The sequence below is a fragment of the Macrobrachium rosenbergii genome, chromosome 11 (genome assembly GCF_040412425.1).
Source record: "Macrobrachium rosenbergii isolate ZJJX-2024 chromosome 11, ASM4041242v1, whole genome shotgun sequence".
NCBI lineage: Eukaryota > Metazoa > Arthropoda > Malacostraca > Decapoda > Palaemonidae > Macrobrachium > Macrobrachium rosenbergii.
The window spans coordinates 16,809,635-16,837,134 of NC_089751.1; the positions used below are offsets into that span (position 1 = coordinate 16,809,635).

A 27,500-nucleotide genomic window follows, 5' to 3' on the forward strand; every position below is an offset into this window, starting at 1 on the left:
GTTTGAGTAGCAGGAGTTAAATAATATGCTTGTTCGGAATTATATACTACAGTGACCTTATCATCAGCGTGTGTTCGCTGTTTATTCAAAGGGTTTTCATTCAGATACTATCTCCGCTGGGTGAGTCTGAATAATGTTGAACATAGGTGCACTGGCAATGATATATGACACTAGGGAAGAGAGAGCGCAAATTGAACTGAAGCAATTCACTTTATGTTTTTTCTAAACATACGTGCCTATATATATATCATCATACTTGGGCTTAGCAATATTTCTTTTAGAATGGTCTTTGTAGAGTTTGATTTCTTGTTAGGATGCTCATTTTAATTTCGTTTTAAATTGTAATACTTTTAATCCTTGCAGTCTTCAAAAAAGCAAAATAACAACAATAAAATGTCAAAACAACAAGATGAAGTTAATCATACATAAACATATCTATAATAACCCGTAAAAATATTTACTACCAATAAGGTATTTTATTGTTATTCGAAATTATATAATTTTTTCATCATGCAAAATACTATATTTTGCCTTCCCAATGATACAAAGTTTAATAACCCTTATTCCAGTTAATACACATTAAAAAGTATCGAAAAATCTGAAAACATTTTAACAATTCGCCAAGTAGAACTTGCTTATCACCGTTATTTCTTTGATTCCTATATAATGCTGGTTGTCATGATAAGATGCTCATTATAATGAAATTTATAAGCTAATTTATTTAAATTTATCACATGTTCAAAAAAGAAAAAAGAAAAAGTCAAAATGAAAATCTGAAGCCAGCATAAACAAAAATTTTTATATTTTGATACAAAAAATAAATATCTGCCAAAAATAAGCAACAAAAAAATAGATAAATAGATATAAAGCTTTTGCACCAAGCAAAATTTTGATAAATTGCATTTCCGATGATGTAATATATACTGCTATATACGCCAGCCTTTGCGATGCAAATCAAATTTCCGTCATTTTCGCTGAATAGGTATATACCATATGCATACATTTAAAACTTTCATTTATCCCGATAATTCATTTCATTTATAGCTTGAAGCCAAAATAAAAATCATTTTTACCTTTAAATATTTCTGTCTAAACAAGTTACCGCTCAGGAAGAACTGATCTTCGACAAATAATGTACGCAAAGTACTTAATGTGCAGTTTTGAAGTTATTCATTTTACCGTTACTTGAGACGGCACAGGCACATTAGTAATGATAATAATACCACTTAATAACGATACCTTTCTACACAGTTGACGGATAATAAAATTAAAATTAAAAACTTGAACAAAAGGTGTTAAATGGCTTATAATGAAATGATAAGAAAGGTGTGAAGGGGAAACATTTCGCCATGATTATACAAATAAGGAGTAACATTTTGTTATGTGGAATACATGCACTCGGGCCCCTAATCAGCAACCCCCCCGCCTCTTTCCCCCTCCCCGCCACTTTCCCCCTGCCTTGTGTCGATTCTCTATGGAAGAATTCTTTATATTTTAATCAAGTATAAAGATAATATCGTCTCTCAGTGGCATTCGTAACGCTGAATTTATCATAAAAACAGCTGCTTTTTTACTAAACAAAGTATTCGATGGTAGCAAGAGATGTGCAATAAAGAATTACTCTGATTTTATAGCCAAAAATAACTGTAATCTCAGAATAGATAATTTAACATGATGCACTAGAAACTACAGTATCATAATGTGAAAAAATGTACAAAATTTTATTTCATTTAAGATTTCCTCGAAAATACAAGAGATTCTTCACATAGGTCAAGGACTAATTTTTCCCTTCGGAGCCAGCAGGATGTATATATGTTGGTAGTGCAACTGTACAAGTCCGTGAATATGATTTGCATAACCTTAGGTACAACTTCAGTGCAACCCAGACTCCATGGAGGGACAGACACAGTTCAGGGTGATCGCATTAGCTGTTTGCCTGCTGACTCTCGGCCAGCGTCCTAGTAAGTGTTTTCATGATCTTCTTCAAGTTGAACTGATACCCGGTCAGTTTATTTACTGAACTGTCTGTTGGTATGGCAATTTTTCCTTTTTAAGAAATTCGCCAGTAAAGCTACCTTCATATGCACCGAATGAAGTCAGCTTGGAAGTTATTGGCGTAAATGGAGTTACTGGTTTTTCCAATGGATTCTAGTTTTGCTTTCTCGTATTTGCGTTAATAACATCAGTAGATTTCATATTTTTCTTAAAGTTTTTTATTCTTCCTGTTATAACTAAGAAATTTTTCATGGGTATCGGTCACGTGAGCAAAGTGAATAAACTTATTTATAAGCAATAATCCTAGGTTAGCTCACATACTCTATTATTACTAAATATTTGAATACTTCCTGTACATGTGTTTAATGCTTTTGCAAACACAACTCTTCGTTAAACAGATAAATTCTTATGTGCTGTAATGACATGATTTTCTAGTAATACCCTGGTAGAAGCAAGAATAGAATATTTTTTTTTTAATTTAAGAAAATCACATTTATTATTATTTTTATTTATTTATTAATTTTTTTTTCTTTACAGCTGCAGAGAGATATGGGCAGCCAGGAGACCTCTGCGAGATGGGAGGGGGCGTTATGGGAACTTGCGAGAACATTTTCGACTGCCTCCAGACTGGAGGTGTCGTCAGAAGAGAAGGCATAATTAACGTCTGCTGGCAAGACAGTCTGACCATTCACGTCTGCTGCAGGAGGCCACATTTTGTAGCAAGAGAGTGTAAGTAGAATTGATCTCTCTCTCTCTCTCTCTCTCTCTCTCTCTCTCTCTCTCTCTCTCTCTCTATACATATATATATATATATATATATATATATATATATATATATATATATATATATATATATATATATATATATATAAAATATAAAATCATGAAGCTGCAAATGTCGTTTAATATCCAATTCACGCTATTTCGGGAATATCCCCGATGGGGAATTATCACTGAAGGGGAATTTATAAGTGATAAATGAATCGGTACTGTCTGGTCTCGATCCCTCGACACTGTTACCTTCCAATGACTCCAGTCGACGGTCTACCCACTGAGCCGAATCTGCTGTTCTTGTTTACCCGTCGAGAGTGGGGAAATTATACTTAGCTTCGGCATTAACCCACCTCCACCATGATAGCTCATTGGTACATTTGGAACACATAGACCGTCGACTGGAGTCGTTGGAAGGTAACTGTGTCGAGGGATCGAGACCCGACAGTACCGATCCATTTATCACTTATAAATTCCCCTTTGATGATATTCCCCATCAGGGATATTCCTGAAGTAGCGTGAATTGGATATTAAATGACATTTGTAGCTTCATGATTGTATATAGTCCTAAATCACGGTGTGATAATTATATATATATATATATATATATATATATATATATATATATATATATATATATATATATATATATATATATATAATATACATATATATATAACTTGTAAGATTTTCACTCCTGGTGAGCTTAAGTTTAATAATAAATAGGACAGCAAGAGTACCGGAAATCATTTCTTCATTTTATTTACACCAACGTTTCGGGAATCCTTTCCCATCTTCAGGGCTATAAATAGAATTAATTTTTACAGTATTAAAAAGTATGCTGAAATAAGGTATATAATAATTATAAGAAATCTAGTTTCGTAATATAACAGTTGTTAAGCTGAAAGTAAAATAAAGCCTACAAAGCGAGTTTAAGCTAAAAGTAAATTAAAACCATACATAATTCACTGAAATAACAGATAAAAAATGCAAAAAATAATTTAAAAAATTAAAAAAGGAAAGGTTTTGTCGGACTTCCTGTTAAGAGGTTTGGCTGACAACTAATAGAGAACAGAAGAGTCAACGACGATGTCAGAGAAAAAAATGGGGGAGAGAGAGAGAGAGACTGAGAGAGATGTGTGTAATAGACAGTTAGGCAATATGCAATGGTTTGGAAGTAGTTTGGTTGTTTAAGGACGGCAACAGTTTTTTGATGCAAAGAGAATCTAAAAGAAGCGAAAGGCAATCGGGAGTTTGACAAGAGTATTCTGAAATTATTGTACATAATGTCAGTTTTACATGAGTTCGAATGGTTCCTTATGGCCGAAAATTCTTTTGATTTTAAAGTGCAGCCAGTGCGATAACTGACACCTCTGTGGGAATCGACGCGGACTTCCGGTAAGCGTCGGGTAATCCGACGTAATTTCCAAAATTACATTTTGGACAAGTATATTCATAAAAAACGAAAGAACGCATCAACTCCGGAAGGGTGTCTTTGAATTTAAAAAGTCTGCCTATTGTTAACGGGTTATGGAACACAAACTTGAAATTGACATATGGGTACAAGGTGCTGAGGGCTACTGTCAGTTCACGTTTAAAGGCTGCATTTTTACATATGTCAATGAAAAAAATACATTAATTTCTTTGGAACTTGAGGACACAATAAACCTGGCTGATAAATATTGTTTATAAACTTTTTAACAATTCTGTCAAAGAGGTCAGAAGGATAACAATTATTCTTAAAAAACACTTCAAGAAATTATAATTAATTTTTTATTGTTTTTTGTATTTTTTGTCTGTTATTTCACTGAGTTATGTATAGTTTTAATTTACTTTTAGCTTAAACTCACTTTGTAGTCTTTATTTTACTTTTAGCTTAACGGCTGTTATATTACGGAACTAGATTTCTTATAATTATTAGCTTATTTTAGCATTTTAATATTGTAAAAATTAATTCTATTTATAGCCCTGAAGATGGAAAAGGATTCCCGAAACGTTGGTGTAAATAAAAAGAAGAAATTATTTCCGGTGTTCTCGAGTCCTGTTTTTATTATTATTATTATTATTATTATTATTATTATTATAATATTATTATTATTATTATTATTATTATTATTATATATATATATATATATATATATATATATATATATATATATATATATATATATATATATATGTATGTGTATATAATGCATATATGTATATATACATTATATATATATAATATATATGTATGCATGTATATATATATATATATATATATATATATATATATATATATATATATATATACACATACATATATATATATATATATATATATATATATATATATATATATATATATATATGTATTGTAATTTCCTCAGTGGTCCTCAGTGGATGAAGTATATAATAAGTCCTCACGTGAAAATAAAGGAAGTGGTACCAAGACTTTCAACTTTTATTCCAAAGTCATCTTCAGGGTACTAAAGAGAGTTAAGAAAATAACATATACAAGAAAGCAATATGGGGTCACAGATAACAACAAAATATGTCAACAAGCTGTTTAAGTAAGTAAACAACATTCTCCAAAACAAAAACATACATGGTGGAAATATGTAATTACTATAAATACCAGTACAAAACTATCTGTTTGTAAAAAGGATGCAAGAGTAAAACAAGCAGTTAGATTCTTTACAAAAGATCGTTTTGTATTGGTATTTGTAGTAATTACATATTTCCACTAAGTATGTTTTTGTTTTGAAGAATGTTGTTTACATACTTAAATAACTTGTTGACATATTGTATTGTTATCTGTGACCCCTATTGCTTTCTTGTGTGTTATTTTCTTAACACTGTTTAGTACCCTAGAGATAACTTTGGAATAAAAGATTAAAAGTCATGGTACCACTTCCTTTATTTTCACGTGAGGGCTTATTAATTATATATATATATATATATATATATATATATATATATATATATATATATATATATATATATATATATATATATATATATATATATATATATATATATATATATATAGCTATATAAACTCCCACCAACTTTGACAGACGATCATTTTTCTAAGCCGTAAGAGCATTGCGTCTTAGAAAAATACTTTTTCTTTTTTCATATATACCTTCGACGTTTCTGATATTTACTCTGTTAACACATTAGAAGTGCTAAACATACTGGACCACCCCTTACATGGGGGAGCCACAGTGGGGGGTTAAACTCAAAACAAGGATATATTCAACCTAACCTAACATAGGAAGCCGGGTCCTTCCCCGGTCGGACTCGCATAAATAAATGTAAATAGGGTTGCAAGCTAACCTAACCTAACCTACGATACTGTAAATGAAAGTAAACCATAGGGATGCTTCTAACCAGACCACTTATAACTTAACCCTAACCCAGGGTACCAAGTCCTTAAATGACCCCTTGCTATAGTCTCTTTCATTTCATCTATCCACTCACAAATGTAGGTTTTAGGTAGATGTGGCACGATATGCATCGCTAGCCCTCGATTGGCTGAAATCAATGTTACCGATATCGTAGTCTTAGAGTGATAAATGCAAATGTTTCTTCATAATACATTTGAATGCTTATACATACAAACAACCTCACACATTATTTTGATCATAAACCTGCCGATTTCAAGCTTGTAACAAGTAGCCTACTCAGGTTAAACGCAAACGAACGATGGACTTTAAACAATTATTTTTTAGCCCACTGTAGGTACATAGAAGGACATCTGGCCACGCGAGTGAGAAGAAAAGGTATTAATATTAATTTCTTATATGTAAATTACATTAAGTAGGTTGATATTCGAAATAAGCACGAATACTATTGTCTCTAGGGCTCTCTAGGGCCTGGGGGAGGTGAATGGAACCACTGCCGTATTGGCTAGAAGACAGGAAATTCCAGTTATAACATGGCATGATAACGTTGGTATTTTGGTTTTCTTTCCAGAATATCTGTATATTTATGTAATTTTTTTCTTAAACATACAAATAATTAAAATAGCTCAGTGCTTAGACTCTTTCGGACTATTTAGTTACATAGCTCATCTAACAAAAATCTAAAATCCTATTCAGTTCCCGTCATCCTTAGTGTTGATGACATTCATACGGCATAAAAGGTTAGCCTAGGCATATAATTTTTTTTCATTGTTGGGCATTGGAACGATAATTAGATAGAGTTCATAAATAAGGTTAATATAAAAGTGTAATTTTAACTAAAATGGTATGAATGTGTATTTAAAAGGCCAGTAAAATAAAAATAACTGGCGAATCAGTAGCATAGACCTAGATTCATTGGTCGATGCTTCGTGTTTTGCGGTACACATATTTAATGGTTAATTTTTAGTTTAGGGACGTAGATATGACTTTGGTATCTTAACAAAGTTGTTTTTACAGACATGCAATGAAACTATACATTGACAAAAGTTTGAATGATAAGAAAATCTCGTGATCTGACCAGTTTTTGAGCATAGGTCTACGTGTGGCCTGGCTATACTAATGAGGTACATTATAATTATTGGGAGCTCATCGTTCGTTTTTGATCTGTATAGATGCTTGATACAATCTTGTCTTTCGTGTGCTTGCTTGTGTTGGTATATTATGAATACAAATCGACGAATTTATGATTTATATCAGAAGGGGCGAGGTATCTTTGTCTACATAAACATTCAAATACATTATTGGAGAAATAGTTTGATATTTATCACAATAAGTCAAAAATATCGGAAACGTTGATTGTCAGCCACATCTTCACCCGTGAGTGGACAGATGAAATGAAACTGACTATTATAACATAGGTTACTAGGTCTTTACTTTCCTGGTTCGGGAAGTCACTTTAAAACTTTGAATAAACCTCACCTTAATCACAATCTGAAATCCAGAAGCATCATGGGAACGTTAGAGTACACCCTTCTATTTCACTCTTTTGTGGGCTATGTTCCCCCACTTGAAAACCTTGGGTTTTCCCATAGAAGTTATTGACGATCTGTGGGTTTTCCACTGTGGTCCTCATAACTGCAGGATTTAAGAGGGGTAGGCTACAGCGTCTTAAAAACTATGACGAGCCTACTAATGTGCTACCGAAATGGACGTCAGAAACATTTAAAACATAGCCTACGGCAAAACAGGGCAGGAAAATAATATTTCCACCACCAGAGTGTACAATTATATGTTACGGTTAAAATTTGTCAAAAAATTCACCAGACAACCAATCGCACTTTACCTTAAACAAACTTGGAACTTCCAGAAGCAGGCAATCAGGATGTTGTTATACCTTCTTATCATTTCACTCTTGTATTTTCCACAATCGAAAACCCCCGCTTTCCCACCATGGTCTCCCAGAATTATAGGATATAAGGGGTTCCAGTATCTTTAAATCACTAATTTTTTACTGACTAAAGAAATCAAATCAACGGAAATGACCCAAGGGACAAGAGTGACACAACTGCACCAAATGAACCATGCCTTCTTACTGGACTCCACCGGAATCCGGACACGGTTTTTTAAGCAATGCCTGAATTCTAAAATCCCACTTGATTAGTGAAACTTAAAATAGGACCCTATTAGGTTTCAACATTGTTCAAGTTACCACATTTCCGGGGGACAAAAATAAAATGTGTTCTAAATACGCTAGCCATCCTTACCCACAATGCATTGGGACGAAAAAAAATTCGATCGGGAACTCCACTCGGATGACTGTCGAAACATAAACAAAGTATAGTACCATAAAAAGTCCTAATGGGTAACAATATTCATCTGTAAATAAATAGGTAACTGTAAAGTTGCTTTAGATTGTAGAATCATTTTAGTATTAAGTATATTAGGAGAACTATGAACACAGCATGAAAATTCTAATACTGAAGACATCAAGCCGTCCCAAACATACAGCCCTATTAAAATTGATCTTACTCAGATTCTTGCTATATGCCTATTATGTCATGCGACTCGAGTATTTTTTATTCTCCATCAGTTCAACACTTTCTTTGGTTCCCTCCCCTTCTTCCCCCAAAACCGTCAGGATCACACCCTTTTCTCAACAACAGACTGTATTTCATTCCCTTCACATAACCAGATCACTTTGAAACACTCTAGTCCATCTTTTCATATTCACTAACCATTCTTCCACTTCTTTGTACGGCTTCATACATTTATGGCCCTCTCATTACTTCTTGCCCTGAGCATATTCTGCAAACAAGTTAATCTCAGTAACTTCAGCTTATTGTCCTTCGCATTCATCAGCCTCATTTCACTTTCGTCAAGGACAATTGGCTCAGCAATTTTATAATAAATTCCAATTTTGGTCTCCATATACACACCCCTTTTCTTAATAATTCAGTTTGTCTTTTTGCTCAAACACGACTATCTTGCTCGCTTTACTTATGCCGACTCACCTCTTGCCGCATCTCCCATTACTTATCATTTTTGCTCCCAATACATATGCGAAACGACCATTTTCATTCTCTCACTGTATATTTTAACAATTATGGCACCATTTTCTTGGTTATCTGTCACCAAAACTTTGCTTTTGCGGTAGTCTTCTTTTCATTGAATGTTACTATTATTGTTGTTGTTTTTGTTCCTGGTGGCTTGGTTACTATTAAGCATAATTCTTTCAATAATGATATTTTTATATATTTTACCTGTTAAAGAATGTCTCGATTTTTCCTTCCAACGTGATTGCGTAAAAACTCATCAAAATACTGAAGTTCCAAAGTCAAATCAAAGTATATTGAAATGTTAAAAATGTCGAACATCGGCATAAACTTGATTTTCTTCGAATAAGCATAATCATACATTGTATCGTGATGTAACTTTCATTCGTTGTGAGAGGGATTATATACACTTATATATATATATATATATATATATATATAGAGAGAGAGAGAGAGAGAGAGAGAGAGAGAGAGAGAGAGAGAGAGAGAGAGTAATTATACCAAATTCATTGTAGTATTCTCATAAAAGTAATGAATGAAGGTCAAAAACCCACTGAAAAACATCAAACTTTAACGAAAATATTGTAAGTGGTGGTTTTGTAAGCAGATATTAAAAAATTATAAGAAAAAACATATATAGTGAATGGAATATTCGAACACGTCTTAACCTATGGCAGTTTTGGATGGAAAAGAAAAATATTTGCCTTAACTATTTATGCCTCCCTCAGGCCAACAGCCTGATTACAATCCCGAAATTTGGTGAAATTCTGTTTACCCAGACGTATGTTAAGTTCTTGTTTTAAACGTGAATTCGTACATAAACTCATCGCTTTTTTTTTTTCGTCTGAGTATAAAGTTTATATTCACGTAATCGGATGTACTTCGATATTGTCAGAAAATGACCGCAGTAAAGATTAATTGGGAAGTACTTTAAAACTTAGCATATTCAGGAACAAAAACACATTCTTCGTGTAATTCTTAAATGGTTAAGAAAAAAGCCACCGCAGAAAGAAAAAGATCTAGTAACTAAATATAAAAACAGGAGCTTCCTACCTTCACTATCTTCTTCAGTTGTACCAGAAAGCAATTACAAAGTGTTTACAAAGAAAAAAAAGTAAAAACAAAAAAAAAATTCCTTGGACCAACGGAGTTTCCTCGAGAAAGTTGAATACTGCACCCACGGTCTACTGTAGACCGTGACTGTACCTGATCTGGTGGTTACCTACTTCTTTGGCTTCCGGGTATCTTTGTCTCGTTGTCTTCAGTACTAGACCTCTACCGCATTTTTTTTCCTTTTTTTTTTTTTTTTTTTTAGGAAGGTCTCAACCCTGGGTCAACCGCCATTCTATCCGGTCTAGAACCACCATGGGAATAATTGTCCTAAATTTCTGAGGTTGATTTTTTTCTCTAATTTGACAAGGTTACTCAGTGGACTATCTCTTGTCGTCAGGCACTTCAATTTGTATGTTTTAGTGCTTGTAATTTCAAAGCATCTGACATATCTCAACTACACTCGACCTTCCGAAGGAATGTTTGAGAAATAACTGTAACTCTAATGAATGCAATGGTCATAGAAATATGCAAGAATTATAAGGGCACAAGTTTATATACCATACCAAGAAGAGTGTATGATAGGATTTTAATTGAGACTGCACTGTACAACAGAGAAAAGCATGATATTCAAGGGAGGACAGCGTGGGTTCAGACTTGGAAAAGGGTGTTTGGGTCACGTTTTAGTTATGAAACAGTAATTTAAGATAAACGGAAAAGCTGCATGTGGCATACCTTGACCAAAAGTCGCCTATAACAGAACAGATAGAGATGAAAAGAAGAGGGTGTTTAAGATTACAATATAGAAGTTAAGTTGCCGAGAGCGATAACATATATTAACGACAGAAAAGTAATCAGAATTGTGGGAGTGATTGTCTCGTTTGGTGTTAAAAATAAGACACACACACTGCGTCATTCAGCCCTATTTTGCGCTCATTCTTGCTTTCTCTGGATAGTAATCTTTTCCTTTCCAACTCTTTCTAGGCCTTCCCCTTCTATCTTTCCCTAAATACTCCTGAAACACAAACTTTTCACAGACCTAACACCGGCCATTTTTACTAATGCACATAGCGAACCGTATTATAGTACTCTTATTCAGCCTGGTATGGCTCTCCACACACGCACACACACATATGTGTGTTTTGTATGTATGTATATATATATATATATATATATATATATATATATATACATATATATATATTGTATATGTATATAATTTTAATCACTTTAACACATGATTCACTTATCACACATCACCACAGGTGAAAAAAATGAGACTGGATGTAGGTAGGTCCTGACCTGTTTCAGTTTTACTTCCAAGCTGAAATCGGCCAGGAACTACACCCAGTCTCTCATTTTTTCACCTGAGGTGATATATATATATATATATATATATATATATATATATATATATATATATATATATATATATATATATATATATATATATATATATATATATATATATATATATATATATATATATATATATATATATATATATAATGTGTGTGTGATATGTGTGTGTATGTATAGATAGACAGATACATAGAGAGATAGATACAATGAAAGGCTCTTTCCACCAATGAAGTTGAATCTTTGAAACTTCGGAGGTTCTAACTAGGTAGGAGTGCAGGGTCACACGAGCCTCTTTATGCAGCTTTAGAAGTTTTCTCTCAATTATCTCCCTCTGTTACTTCTGTAGCGGAATATAGTTTATTCTCTCTTTTTTTCAATTTCTTTTCCATACCTTGTTGCTTTTGCTCTTACAAGGTTGACGTTTGTCTTATAATCATACATGTAATTGTATGTATGTATGTATGTATGTATGTATGTATGTATGTATGTATGTATGTATGTATGTATGTATGTATGTATGTATACTACTAATACATGACTTTATGAATATACGTATCAAGTTACACACGTCCATTTTTGTTCATTTATAATATTTAGGGGAGTGCTTCTATCCTAGAAATAAATCTTATTATCGTAAGCTGTGAATGATTGATAGCGCCCACGCCTGTAACCTATAATTAATTAGTTTGTGACTCTCTACGGGAAGCTAACAACTTATGTGCACCCTGCTAACATCAAGGGAACTTATATGTCATCATATCTGATACTCACCTTGAAGTGTGTGAGTTTACATAAAATGCGTTTGGTGTCTGGAGGAATACAATTGGACTGTTTGGCATTTTTGCCATTTACTTATTTTGTCGTACATTTGATAAGTCATTTCTAATGTTATATACTTACAGAAACACAAGCAAAATCGATTACCCACGATCGCTGTTATTTCTTAGATTCTGTCCGTAAATGTCACTGATTCGTCTTATGAATGTAAACATATTTTGTGAATTCGCCCATATTTTTGTTGGGCCTCCAAGTTAATTAGCTGAAAGTCAAATACTCACAACAACATTTCTTACTTGTCCTTCCAAAGGATTAGCTGTACTTTAAGCTAGAGCCTATTTTGCCTTCCCGTAGGGAGAGCGGGAGGGTTGTTGGTGCTGACAGTTCCTCTGACGTGGTGCACTGTAAGCATAACTAAAGGATCTTTGCAGTGTGTCTTCTGCCCCTAGCTCTACCCGCCTTTTGCTGGTTTCCTTTACTTCCACAGCCACTTACTTTCTTCATTCTTGCTGTTCAACCACTCTAACTCCCTCTTATCACTATCTTAAGCGCTGAGGGAGTTAAGTGCCCCATTGTCTGATTTGGCAGCGTAAATTTCATAAAATCAAACGTGAGTTTTCCTTCAGTAATCAACCGCAGCTTTTCATTCCAGTATGCGATGCCTGGAGTCATTACTGGAAGCGAGATGAAGGAAGATGCGAGACCAGGCATCCACTGATATATGGAGGAGAAGAAGCCAACATAGGAGAATTTCCTCATGCTTTAAGTATCTTGGTTTTTATATTTTTATTATTATTATGTGTAGCAGCAGGTAAATTATATAAAAGCTGTCCAAAGTTCATTTATTCCTTGACGTTTCGGTAGTGCTTACTTCAATTTATCACAAGGTGAATGAAGCCAGGGGTAAAATTAAGCCATATTTATACCTGCAAGCGGGCTTACGGTAATATTATTATTATTATTGTTATTATTATTATTAAAAAGAATGGCTGCCTGAATGCCGTTGAATTTATACCACAGTTTTGCAATCTCTCTATTGTGAAAGTGTTTGTAGCGGCAGGTAAATTACATAACAATTGTCCAAAGTTCATTTATTCCTGAAGTCTTCGGTAGTTCTCTTTACCACTTACAAGGCGAGTGAAGGCAAGGGTACAATTGTGACATATTTACTCCTGCAAGCGGGCTTACAGAAATTTTCGGTTTTTTAGTTGGCTGTTATATAATTTATCTGCTGCCACCAAGAAACTCATTTGAGAGACTGAGACTGCAATGTAAACTCTGCGGCATCCAGACGGCCATCCTTTTTAATAATAATAATAATAATAATAATAATAATAATAATAATAATAATAATAATAATAAATTTACCTACAGCTGCAAAGAAACTCATTCGAGAGATTGAGACACTGCAACGTAAATTCAGCGGCATCCAGACGGCCATTCTTTTTAATTAAATTATTATTATTATTATTATTATTATTATTATTATTATTATTATTATTATTATTATTATTATTAGATGTTGTGGCAATATGGACCTATTAGTTCAGATTATTTTCAATTCACTTCATTCATCTTCTTATGAGGTGCTGACACAAAATGTCTCTAAGATGCAACTTTTGTGTGATGGCAGCATCTCATTGTTGTTCGTTATGACAGGTTGTTTAAACAACTCAGTTTCAATGTTTCACGCCAACTCTGATTTAGGGTGGTTGCGATGAGTGTCAAGACATGAAATGAAAGAAACATCTATTTATCTTTTATACGTGTATGCAGGTTTATTTAATTATAGAGTTCAAATGCATATTTTCAATCATTATTTATGAATATGTATTCGTGGGCAGTAGAAGTATGTATTTTGATGTACGAATATAAAAATTGCTCGCACATACACACACAAACACGCAGAACACATATTATATATATTAATTTATATATATACATATATATATCATACGCACACACACATATACATATAGATATACCTCTATATACATACATATATATATATATATATATATATATATATATATATATATATATATATATATATATATATATATATATATATAAAATCTCACTTAGGCACACAAACATCTTAAACGCCTATGTCCGAGGGGTGAATTCATATCTGATTCTTCCTTTGTGAACCAAACGAAACTTTCACCACACTAAATATAATATTGCTTCAAATACTATACATACTTTTAAAACAAAATTTCTTTCTAAGCTGTCTTTTTTTTTTTTATCGGATCTGCAGAATACCCTGTCTCTCTCTTAACAGGTTCTCGTGGGGAAGCGTTACCGAAGGCGTTCTGCCTCTTACGATTGCGGAGGAACTTTGATCACTCCCCACTTCGTGTTGACGGCTGCTCACTGCCTGGACGGTTTTAGGCGAGTTGTATTCATAGTTTCCTCAGTACTGAATTACTTATGCTAACTCAGTGTACAAAATTCTTAGATCTTTGAATGTGAGTGAAGGCTGTGCAACCCAGAAAAAAGTATGATGATAGGGTAGCATTTAGGAAGAGGAAATGAAAGAGCTTGATGTTCAGCAATGAAAAGATAAACGGTATATACTGTATGTGTCTGGTGGAATAGGAAAAGTAAAAAGTGAAGATGTGCGGAAAAGTACACATTAGCTGGAGGACAGTGCAGCAGAAAAGTATAGCTGAAAAAATATTGTATTAAGCGAATATGGTCCATAACCGCAAAAGCGTAAATATAAGAGAAGTTTTCTCGGAACATTTAAAAATGGACCATAGAGAAGGGCAAAGGATGCCACAGCTATCGATCATGAAAAAAGGTTGTAGCAGGTAAGGAATGAGACTTGAGAGATTTGACTGAGAATATGCTTTAAAAAAAGGTTTAACATTTAGGTCCCAAAATAAGAATAGTGACCAGCATACTTAGGTAAGCAAAAATGGTGATAAAACTATTAAATTATATATTACTGCAGAATATAGGGCATGGTATGTTGATGGAAGCACTGGCATTAACCTAGTCGAAATGTAACAATAAACTAGTTTGAACTGAAGAGGAATGTTCCAGAATGTGGCCAGTAATTCAATGATGATTTAGACGTTGGGCAAGAAAAAATCAGAACAGATATACAGTATGTAGGGAAGAGGTAGCTGAAAACTGAGATCGTGATAATGATACTGAAAATGAAAAAGTGGAGATGGAATATCTAGGTTTAATTGTATCAGCAAGGAACGTTTGCAGAGAAAGTAGGCATAGATTCAGGAATAAATGAGGCTCACAACGATGATGAAATAAGAGGGATGAAAATATGTGAAAGATAGAGGAAAGAGTCAAATACAAGTATACAGTAGGATGAGTAATGTGGTCAAGGAGAAAATAAGAGAGAAACAGTGAAAGTAAATAAAAAATTTTGAGTGAATTTAAGCAAGCACTGTAATGTGAAAGAAAATTTACTCGAGGGAAGTAAATGAAGAGCATATTACTTGGCAAATAGATTGAAAAAATCGAGATGGAGAGACACCACCAGAAGAGAATTCTGTCCTATGCTTATGGATGGAGTATGTATTATGAAGGACTGTTCACTAAAGAGGATAGAAGAGTAGATCTGAAAGGTGCATTCATGGAGTAGTTCAATATGAATTTGAAAATGGAGGTTGAAGGTTATCAGTTACATTTATGGGATTACGCACGAAATACTAGATCATCTTAGAGATATGTAATGCGATCGAGCGTCTAAGTTGCGTAGTGTCTGTCTGAACGGAAGAAGAGTCCCAAAGAAATGAATCAAAGGAATAATGGCTTCTTTGCATAGGAAGAAAATCCTTTATCTTATATGGATGATACCACTGACAGTCCTAGTATCCCTGAATCTTCCAACAATATCTTGACGCAGATGATGAGCAATGGTACTATTACTGACAGCTCTGATTGGAATATTCTTTCAAGCCCAATGGTGGTGTTTATTGCTAGTAAAGAAAATGAGGAATTACAAAATGTTCAGAAGATTATCAGCGGCTCTTTGCCTGTCGCGAGAGGTCTTTCCATTCTTCAGAATAGGGAAAGTGTGAAAAAGTGATAAAAAAAAATTAGGTAATAATGAGATGAAAGATAAAGTCAAAACAAGACCTGGATTATATAAAAGTTCATCACCTGATGAAAGCTAAATACTGCTATCATTTACGGATGGGAAAGGGAAAATAGATCCACGTGTACCCCTTCAACTATCCTTAATCACTTCTAGTGTATTATCTGTGGTACAATCTTGTTAGAGCATTCAGCCAATATCTTACAAAAAGGATTGGCTAACCAAAAAGTTATTGATGAATGAAGAGATAGAATATTATATCAAACTTCTTCATCAATATTAACATCTAATCTTCTATGACTTCCCAAAATTTGCCTCAGCTGTATGGCTTTGACTTCATGCACAACCACACATTCCTTCCCCTGGAAGATGCTTCCATTACCAGATATCTGGATATCTAATCAAATCCAGCATAAAAGAAAAAGATGTACTAACTGTCCGAACACGAATTGTAAAAAATTACTCCCATGGTGTGTTACCTGTAAAGGAAACACAATACAACCGAGTCCTGCAGAAAGCACATCAACAATTCTTATCATCAAAACCATGGTGTACATTATATTCAAAGAGACAAGATTAAGGTCTAAGGATAAGATAAATACACATCTGTTGTATACCAGTGCTGTAAGAAATAGTAAAGCAACTAGAAGAAAATAGTGGAATCCAAGGCTAACTGTAATAAAAACAGACCTTAAGCAGATAATGAATACTGATGCCACAGCTGGTAGTTAGCATTCTGAGGTGGAAAATGGTATCACCGTGATTACAAGTAAAGAACCAGAGCTTTTTGGTACTGGTCTGTGTCTTAGAGATCAACAATAGGTCCTGAACATACATGAAACTGGAAGCTGGTCTCTCAGCAATGCTTGAACTATTATATAGTCCTCCAGCACCAAAGAGGACAACACTATGCTTGCATACCAATAATGAAATTATTATAGAACATGGAGTTGCACCAGATACCACAAAGGCATATCCTGCTAATGTTACCAAATAAGTTTCCTCTGCCTTTACAAGTGATTTCTCAGAACAGTCTGAAATTACGAGGGCTCTCATTATTATCCCCCTCATCATGGACTAATTCAAGTCTCCCAATAACCGACCAACCATCAGACAACGCAACAAATATTCAATGGTGGTTTATTGCCAAGTCATAATAGTGGAACTGCCAATAACAAATTCAAAGCTGAGGATTCTGTTATATGACAGTTCCTCAGTACGTAAATGTTTGAAGGAGACAACTTTGTATAAACTTACACCTTGTCCAAAGAAATAACTTTACCATAGGACCTAGTTTGATTTGGGAATGGAAAATCCCTGTGAACTCCTCGTTCACATCCATCGAGATATTCCGAGATATTCTACATTTCTCGATATGCCTGAACTCTTCACTGTAGCTTGTAGTAGTAGAAATACATAGGGAGATTGTCCAAGAGAACCTGATAGCCTTATTTCACAAGTTTCCTCTGCTTCATTTCTTCGTTAGTGACTTAAATAGCAACATCAAATGAAGAAAGGGAACATTTCATCTTACATCACAGAAAATATAAGTTAGCTTTACCAATGCTGGATAACCCTGGCACTACCATACCCAGAAAGGTACTATCTCATGTACAGAACTTACTATTTGCAGCTCCAACTGAGGTATCGACTTCAGATGGGAAGAAGTCATGACTGGCGCAGCAGTTATCTTGCTTCTGTTGTAATAACATTAGTAATGTAGCTCGTTTCCAAAGCTCACCACGATGATATACTGAAAAAGAGATTCAGGAAACTTTTAACATTAAAATGAAATTAAAAATAACAATGATTTTATCATGTAGGCATTGCTACTGATTTCCTCAGTGAGGCATCATGCTACAAATATATCTCTCACTTGTTATCTTAGGCTTCAAATTATTAAAAATTTAACTGTCTATAAACCATGTAGAGCTCAGTTTTGTGAGGTATGGAAGCAGCGAGAAGACAGGTAAGCAGCATCATGTAATGTGGTAACGCTCCAGTCACCAGCAGGAGTTGTCTCTAGCGTATAAAAAAACAAAAAGTTCAAAAACTGCCAAGAAATTTATGCCTTATCCTCTTCCAGGATTAAGGAAAGGGAATATGTCAATATTATCAATGCAAAGAAAGGGAACTTATTTGGTGAACATTTTCCTCAAGTCATACAGAACCTTACAACATGCCTGTTTCAGAAAGAAAGTTTCATTCTGGTCTATCTGGCTGTAGCATTAGAGTCCCTGGTCCGATCCCATGCAAATTTTTAGGCATATTCCAGGAAATACGAAATGTTTCATATGTGATGCAACGGCTACCCAGCCATACTGGAAATTGCCAGTTTCACCATTTCTTTAAGGATGCAAAAGGTCTTTCCTAGAAACCAGCTACTGACCAATTTCAGTGGTATAGTATGCAGGATGTAATAGTATTCTGCTACTTTATTAATTTAGATTTCGAAAATTCATTCAACTACAAACACTGTAGTGTAGTTAGAGACCTGTGTGTGTCTGAAGCATACGCCTCCAGGCAGCATCATGTAATGTGGTAACGCTCAGGAATAGGGAATTTTGTAATATAGGCATTATTGCAATCTACAAAGGGCAATGCCTCAGTTTATCAAAGCATTTTTATCTCACAAATTTCTAGTTAACATCGGTAATGCCTCATTCCGTAAAGGATGCTGAGAGAAATTTGTTTCAGCAGTATAGTATGCTGGTGTTACTCTTTTTGTGCTTGCTAATAATGTGGCAGGAGCTATCATTTTTAGGGAGTTTTTTAATATATTATTTGTAGATAAACTATCAATATCCTTTGAAGCATTCCAAATGACTGTAGCAGAAAAGAAGATCCATTTAGTGATAAATAGGATGGAAGGTTACGCCAAGAAGCAAGGTTTTTGAATCCCCATGAACAGAACTACAGTTATGCATTTTTCGGCATATTTAAGATGAATACTCGAATCCTGACCTTTACCTTAGTGGTCATACTGTATGCTGTCTAAGCTTAATTTTGGACGGTAAAGATATTTGGTGCTTCACATCAAGCATATCAAAACTAAATTCTCAGAGCTCTCCACACCCTAGAAGTCCACTCGTACACCAGCTGGTATTGCTGCTAGCCACAGAAATGCAGTCAAGTCTACTATTACTTTCTTCTTGCAGACTTACCTTACACACTCTGGTCAGCCACTCACTCACACTTTCACCACTATACCATAGCATCTCCCTCATAATTCCTTCAGTTCCCGTCCTTGCATCCTTAACAGTCAGTTCCATAAACATTCTCAAACTTTCTTGACCCTCTTTTATTATTTTCTTGCCCCTGTCTGCCTGGCTTCAAATTTGGGTACTTGAGTTCACCAACAGAGGATAAAAACAAAGCCTGCTATTGTTCTTGCATTCTCGTATTCTTCTTGTTACACTATTGTCGTATATGTCCAAAATTATTTCTTGCATATTTTAACAATTTTTACTCTTCTGTTGGTAATTTATGTAACTTATTTTACTTCCATCATCTATTGTCAACTTACTTATGTTTAGGCAACTCAGGTGCAAGTCCTCAGTTGACCTTAACTTTGTCCAAGTGAATGCATACAAATACATGTATTCAAATTTACTTCCGTTTCTTTCTTATTTACAGCTAGGCATATTAAAACATATTTTTCCCTTCCCCAGGCATGAAGACATAGCACTCGTGGTCAGACTCGGAAAACACAGCCGGGACCACGACGCTACGCAGGAGACCATTCAGCGCCTTCGGGGTCCAGTGCCCTCTGCGTTATACGGAGCAAATGACCTGACTTTTGATCCGGATGATAATACCACAAACAAAGCTCCTGTGGAACAGGTGATAGAAGTGGCGAAGGTGTTTGTTTATCCCGATTACATCTTCCACAAGCACACTTACCACGACATAGCTCTGTTGCTGCTGGAACATCCGGTAAGTGAAGTGTTAATCAAAGTTGAAGTTAGATTGAACGCCAAGGGCTGTGTGTATGTGTATGTGTATGTGTATGTGTGTGTGTGTCTTCGAGCAACCAATTATCAGCAGCATTACTGGGATGATATTCAGAATCATGATGAATAGGAAATGGCAGTTTTGCCACTCAGTTGAGAATGACGCATCACTGCTGAAAAATCACTGTAACATTTCACGCTAACATTTGGTTTTAAATTGCAAAGCATGCAAAGATGTACTTAATGCCATTTCAGCTTATTTGTATGTCATTATAACAATATCTTCTGTTGCTCTCTTTCGTTGTGTCCCAACCACGAAGGCAAAACTAACGCCACGAGTTCTGCCAGCTTGCCTTCCATACCAGTTTCCGGCCGAGGGATACGTGGGTCAAAAACTTACTGTAGTTGGATGGGGCAAAACTCGTAAGTAGTTTCTGTAGTCATTGTATATATATATATATATATATATATATATATATATATATATATATATATATATATATATATATATATATATATAATATATATATATATGCATATATATACATTTTCCTTTACAGGAGGTTATCCCAGTAGGTGCCGTTTATCTAGATTTCTTCGACCACATATGGGATGAGATTTTTAGCCCCACTCCCCGCCAAACCTCCCCCACCCCCCGCCAAGACGTCCAAGGAGCTTACGTGCTTATGGCATATAACATTCCTTGTTTGTCACCCAGCCAAGTACTCCCCAGACCCAGTGTTGCTTTACTTCGCTGATTTATCAACTACTAGTAGGGTTAAGGTGTTTCTACCACGTGATTATATATATAATAATATTAATATATATATATATATATATATATATATATATATATATATATATATATGTATATATATGAATATATAGATAGATAGATAGATATGTGTGTGTGTCTTCCACAGGAAAAATGAATCACTGGTTGTAAATCCTGGCCAATTTCATGTTTATATCTAAAACGTTTTCATTGGACTGATGCAGAGTGATGGAAATTTAAAATGTATATGCCGTAGGGACAGCAAAAACGAACATGCAGACCACTGGAAACCAAATATTCACACTTGACAGGTGGGAAGACAGTAGGAGAATCCTCACGCTCAGTGTCATTTACGGTCAAGTGCTATATTTACATAACTATTTATCTATTCGGGTATCCCACGTCTTTTTCCCTTGCCCCATGGCAACTGCCCTCTTAAATCTATGCATTTTATATGATTTTTTTAAAAAAATTATGAATCAAGTTTATATATCCTTTAACAGACATTCATATTCTTACAAAAGCTTTCTTTAAAAACCGGACTCTATAATGTTCTCTTCGATTGCGTTACTGGAATAAAATGTCTTTTTGTTGCCCCTGCCCTGTGCATATCGATTACGTTTCTTATGCTACTTTATTCTCTTTTCCACGGATTTCCCAGTTTGACCAGTGCACAAGTCAGGAGAGTTCCTTATCAATGATTGTTGTATTTCTTAAATGCTGCATCAATCCCAAATTCCTGAGGTAGATGGGGAATATCTATATAATGATTACTATATGGTAGTACAAGCAGGTTTTTTGTACTGAAAGTTTCTTTGTTGTTATCATAATGAGCCTTTGTTGCCGCTCTTAATACACTGTCTATTACAAGATCAGGGTATTTTAGTTTCCTGCCTGTATTCCTAATTTATCTGTTTCATCATGAATGTGAAACATTTTCCAAGAACATTCTAATAGAACTGATTAAAATCCTACCATCGATTATTATAACTATTTACTACAAAACACTAATGCAGATTAACTGCTTCTGTATTAACCACCATCCATATCAACTTTCATTGCTTCATCTCCCTGGCTTTCATCTACCCTCATAACCTTATTCTCTCTGGTATTCACTCTTAACTTTCTTCTCTTGCAAGCACTCAAACTCTTTCACTAGCTTCTGCAGTTTCTCTGCACTATACCAAACTACTACATCAACCATTTCACACAGCTTTGATGTCTCATTTTACTCTCCTACATCTTTGCGCCTCCGTCCAATTCATTTACACCAGTTTCCTAATCAATTTGTCCATAAAATACTTAAGAGCTATAACAAAGCCTTATCCCATACCCTCTACCATGTATATATTCCAACAAACTATACTTTAGATCATTCTCTATATCTCATCTCCTATACCGTTAATCCTCAGCCTCTTCACATTTGCTCACTATTAGTACTGTCCTAAACTTTTTTCTGGATCCTTGCATTTCACCTACAGCTTTTCCCATGACTTTCAAACTTCTCACGGAATTGTTTCCTCATAAGCACTTGATTCAAACACCCTTTTCTTGTATAAACCTACACATTTCCTGCCTTTACAGTCCTTCTAGCATTTTTCTTACTATCTTGATCAAAGTCCTTCCATACACTTTCCCTAGTATTCTTATTTAAAGTTATGCCATTATCATTCATACACTCATCTTTGTCACCCTTACCTTCATTCATCTCACCAATTCATTTGGAACCTTTCCGACATTTAGACTCGCCTTACTAACGCTGGTCATCCATTCAGTCACGTTACCACCAGCTGTACCACAGTATCTCACTTGCAGTACCATCTGCTCCTGGCGTCTTTCCATTCTTCAGCCTCTTGAATCCTCTCCTTACCTCCTCAAAAATCCCATTTTCAAGAACTCCAGAATTTACAATTATCCCTTACTTCTTTATCCTTCGGCTTTGTCACTACATTTTCTATTTGCATTTTGCATTCTGGAGTCCATTCCTTCATTTGCAATTCTTTCTCCATTCACTTCCTCGTAGAATAACTGTTTAGTTTCCATAAATATTTTACTACTTACTCCCCAATATTTTTATTATCTTCTTTTTGCTTCCCTTTTACTTTCTTTTTCATTACCTTATCCATATTCCTCTTTGCCAGCACATTATCTGTCAGCTGTACCTCAACTAACCTCATTACCTTGACCAACTCTCGTTGCCTTATACCACCGCTTGCGGATTTTATTCCATCTTCATACCACCCTTAACTCACAAATTATTAATTTTACATATTCTTCATCCACTCATGCATAATTATGTAAATATATGTATATGTATATATATATATATATATATATATATAGATAGATAGATAGATAGATAGATAGATATAGATAGATAGATAGATAGATAGATATATATATATATATATATATATATATATATATATATAGATATATATATACAAATATATATATATTTTATATATATATATATATATATATATATATATATATATATATATATACATATATATATATATATACATATATATATATACATATATATACATATATATATATATATATATATATACATATATATATATATATATACATATACATATACATATACATATATATATATATACATATACATATATATATATATATATATATATATATATATATATATATATATATATATATATATATATATAGTGCTGCACACACCTTACTCTCAAAGTCTGAGCTACGTTTCTAAGTATTCCCCCACAAATGCGCATGAGAACGCTTGTGTCACTTGGCCATATGTGTACAGCTGATTATTTGCATATTTATATATATATATATATATATATATATATATATATATATATATATATATATATATATATATTTTTTTTTTTTTTTTTTTTTTTTACCTAATCTACTATTTACTTACTTACGATTTAGCACAGTAACTCCTTGAACTGCTTCCCCCTTTATTCAGTAGCATTGCCATTTTCGTTTAGCGTAAATCGTTGGTACTTGCGTTATATATGTATGCAGGTTTGTTTTTGTGATGTTAGTTTCTTTCCTTTAAAGTTAAATGTGGCCTCTCTCTCTCTCTCTCTCTCTCTCTCTCTCTCTCTCTCTCTCTCCAGTTAGAGAAAGTTAAGTTTGTTCATGTACATTTGTTTCAATTTGGAATTATTTCAGTTTCCAGCAAAACGTCCCAGACGTTACAAAAAGTCAACGTGACAGTTATCGACCGCCTGAGATGTTCCGTCACCGAAGCAAACGATCTAGTGACTAATCCCTTTGGAATCACGGAAGATATGATCTGCGCAGGCGACGTGGGAAAAGATTCATGTTCGGTTAGGTTTGAAGCTTTGCTTCTTCTTCTTCTTCTTCTTCTTCTTCTTCTGTATTTTTTACTTTGGAAAGTACGAAAAGAAGTGGATCTATGGTAATTTTTTGCTTACATTTTCCTATATGAATGAATCCTCTAAATTACCTTCTAGACTTCTGAGAGGCATCATTCGCATATTCTGCGGCATGACATGAGCACCAGTGCTCCGAAGTAGTTGTAGTGCGATCACGAAGATTATTAATCACTTGTTCAATTTCTCTCAAAACTCCACGAGAGCTAAAAGGTTCTGGGGCATCAGAAATAAGTACAGTCTGAAAATATGGTCCAGGAAGTACGATTTCCGAGTGGTGCTGTTCCCATGCCTCTGTGAGATTAACTCAGATAATTTCTTACTGTCTTATGTTTGATAAAACAGGGTATTTACCTTTACCTGTTTCGTAAATTACTCATAGACTTGAAATTCCCAATAACATAAACTTAGTGTAATTACATAAGCTACAAGATTTTTTTTATATATTTCTTTAATAAATTAGTCTTGCGCTTTTTCCCCTCAAAAATATATTTCCGTAGATCATGAAACCAAAATATTTCCTACCTGAATACATGAGATTATTTTGTGCAAAAAGCTGGCTACCTCCAGAAGCGTCAGCCATTAATTATCGCACTAGAATGACCTCAGACCTCTTTCCTAGGGTGACAGCGGCGGTCCACTGTCCATTCGGAGCTCAAAGAACTTTTCTTGCGAACACACGGTTGTGGGCGTGGTCAGCTACGGAATCGGTTCCTGGGGCTCACGCTGTGGCCTTCTAGGAGTGTACACCAGGGTATCGTCCTACCTGGACTGGATCACCGGGTATGTAGCTCCGCACGGTGCTGGGCAATGGCAGCTAACGGAGGATGAAACAGTCGATGACAGTGACAGCCAGGGTCCTCATTCAAATCAAAACTTGACCGGAGAAAGCAATGGATATTTGGAAGAGCCGTTACATAGCAAGCAACCATCGGTAGCCGATGAGGATGGCAGCTCACCGGGAACTGAACCAGCTCCTCTTAGTTTCGATCCAGTGGAGACCGAGCCAAATCCTTCCTCCTTTGAAAGTACAGAAGGTCCACAGATAATGCCTTATGTGAACCCAGATGATGATAAGATAGATGTCTGGTTCCCGTTATTCAAATAGTTGTGAAGGGGGTTATCAGCAAAAAGTGAGTGTCCGACATATCGCAGATAATGTTATCATCTAAAAAGATATTTGATTCTTTTTTTTTTTGGCATCTACAATTTATGTTTTTCAACTTTAGTTTAACGTGTTTGCAGTCGGATCTGAAATATTTAAAGTTAGAAATTTTCGTTTTTTATATTTATGATTAGACTTATCATCACCGTAGATTGACACATTATAGGTTAAATATGGCATTTTAAAAGGGGATGTTTGAAGTTCTGAAACTCTTGAATACTTAAACTAGGAATTCGAGTTTTTTAACCTTGCATTCTGCTTTTATACTAACAAGTTCAAGTTTTTTTTAAGACAAATGTTTAACGTTTTACAAACACGGATTTGAATGTTCCAGGTTTGAACAATGATGCTTTTTATTAAACCAACTTTACACGTCTTGAAAACCCCGAACTGAATTTACTGCTCTCTGATAAATACATAAGTTCTAACCGTTTTTTTGCTCTAAACATATACTTAACATCACTATGCAATGAAATCCTATGTTATCAATAGGAAACATTGCACGTGATTTCGTCAAAGTGTTGTTTTTACCATTTCTAGGACTTAAATTGAAGAGGTCACTGACTGCTGTTGAAATGTTATGGAACTAAACCTTGGTCATAATTTCGGATTTTAGTACAATTTTATATGATACAAGAGAGGCGTCGAAGTGTTATGGAAATCAAAAATACGGTCAAAATACTGAATCTCATTATAGAGTTTTCCTCACGACGTTGCGCGTTGCTGCATATTCGCTCAAAAACATTTTGTTCAGATTTCGTAGTTTCACGTAGTTCTATAACAATGGTGGCTTTTTAATCGGGCAATTTCTTCAGAGTGCATTGATTACTCAACACTACTTATAAACAGTTTTCAGAACAAGCTTCCACTAAACAGAATTTCCATACTGGAAGAACAAGAGAGAACAGACCTTAGAAAAGGCATGTTCATCACATTAACCGCAGTGAAGTTGGCACAAGAAACCCCAAGATTGTTTTGTACTTTATATTAAATAAGTAAATAAAAATTAAAAAAATAAACATCAAACAGATATATGCTTTGGATTAAATTAATGAATACACATATGCCTTTATTCATCCAGAATACATATACTGACCATTCAGTGTCAAGTATGTTGACAATTCTCTTCTCTCTCTCTCTCTCTCTCTCTCTCTCTCTCTCTCTCTCTCTCTCTCTCTCTCTCTCTCTCTCGTTAACTTTCATTTTACTGGGTATGCAATCATACTACAGGATATAGGATCCCTTCATAGGAAAAGTGAAATTTCCAGTAACTAACGAGGAAGCGAATAAATGGGATTTCCAGTCGGTGTAATGATGAATTTTGAGATTACCTGGATGAGCATTTATGACTAAACTATATCTCCTTAGCATTTACAAGAAAATGTTGAAGAAATAAGTTCCATGTATACTGTCTGTCTTTATTCAGTTATATGTCACTTGTACAAGGAAACAAGAGTTTAAAATATAGCTAAAAAGAGGTTAAAACATGAACACCATTAATCCAACGTGGATGAAGCAGGATATCAAAGTTTAATAGTTTGTTCTAGGTTTCACAGGTAAGGACAATGACACTAAATACATTCACATATTTGAGATAGCCATGAGAGTGAAAGCAAAAGAATTCTATTTTCTAGAAAGATAAAAGAGTTTGCTTTCATGTGACACTACGGTTAAACTATAAAGTATTTCAACTGATGAATATAAAGATAAAGACAACATCGAAAATAGAACACT

At 34.4% G+C, this 27,500-nt stretch overlaps 1 protein-coding gene across 1 annotated transcript; it reads left to right on the forward strand.

Annotated features, from left to right (window-relative positions):
• The first annotated feature begins 1,852 nt into the window (after positions 1 to 1,852).
• On the forward strand, positions 1,853 to 26,194 carry LOC136843198 (phenoloxidase-activating enzyme 1-like). The gene is made up of 8 exons (XM_067111273.1): positions 1,853 to 1,961; positions 2,533 to 2,724; positions 13,053 to 13,162; positions 14,685 to 14,794; positions 20,141 to 20,405; positions 20,743 to 20,845; positions 24,378 to 24,535; positions 25,224 to 26,194. The coding sequence occupies exons 1-8, from the start codon at positions 1,892 to 1,894 to the stop codon at positions 25,707 to 25,709; spliced, it is 1,494 nt and encodes a 497-aa protein (XP_066967374.1). The 5' UTR covers positions 1,853 to 1,891; the 3' UTR covers positions 25,710 to 26,194.
• Positions 26,195 to 27,500: the final 1,306 nt, after the last annotated feature.

Coding starts and splice junctions, on each gene's coding strand:
- LOC136843198 (XM_067111273.1), top strand. CDS start 1,892: ATGGAGGGACAGACACAGTTCAGGGTGATCGCATTAGCTGTTTGCCTG. Junction 20,846..24,377: donor AGTTGGATGGGGCAAAACTC/GTAAGTAGTTTC, acceptor GAATTATTTCAG/TTTCCAGCAAAACGTCCCAG. Junction 24,536..25,223: donor TGGGAAAAGATTCATGTTCG/GTTAGGTTTGAA, acceptor CCTCTTTCCTAG/GGTGACAGCGGCGGTCCACT.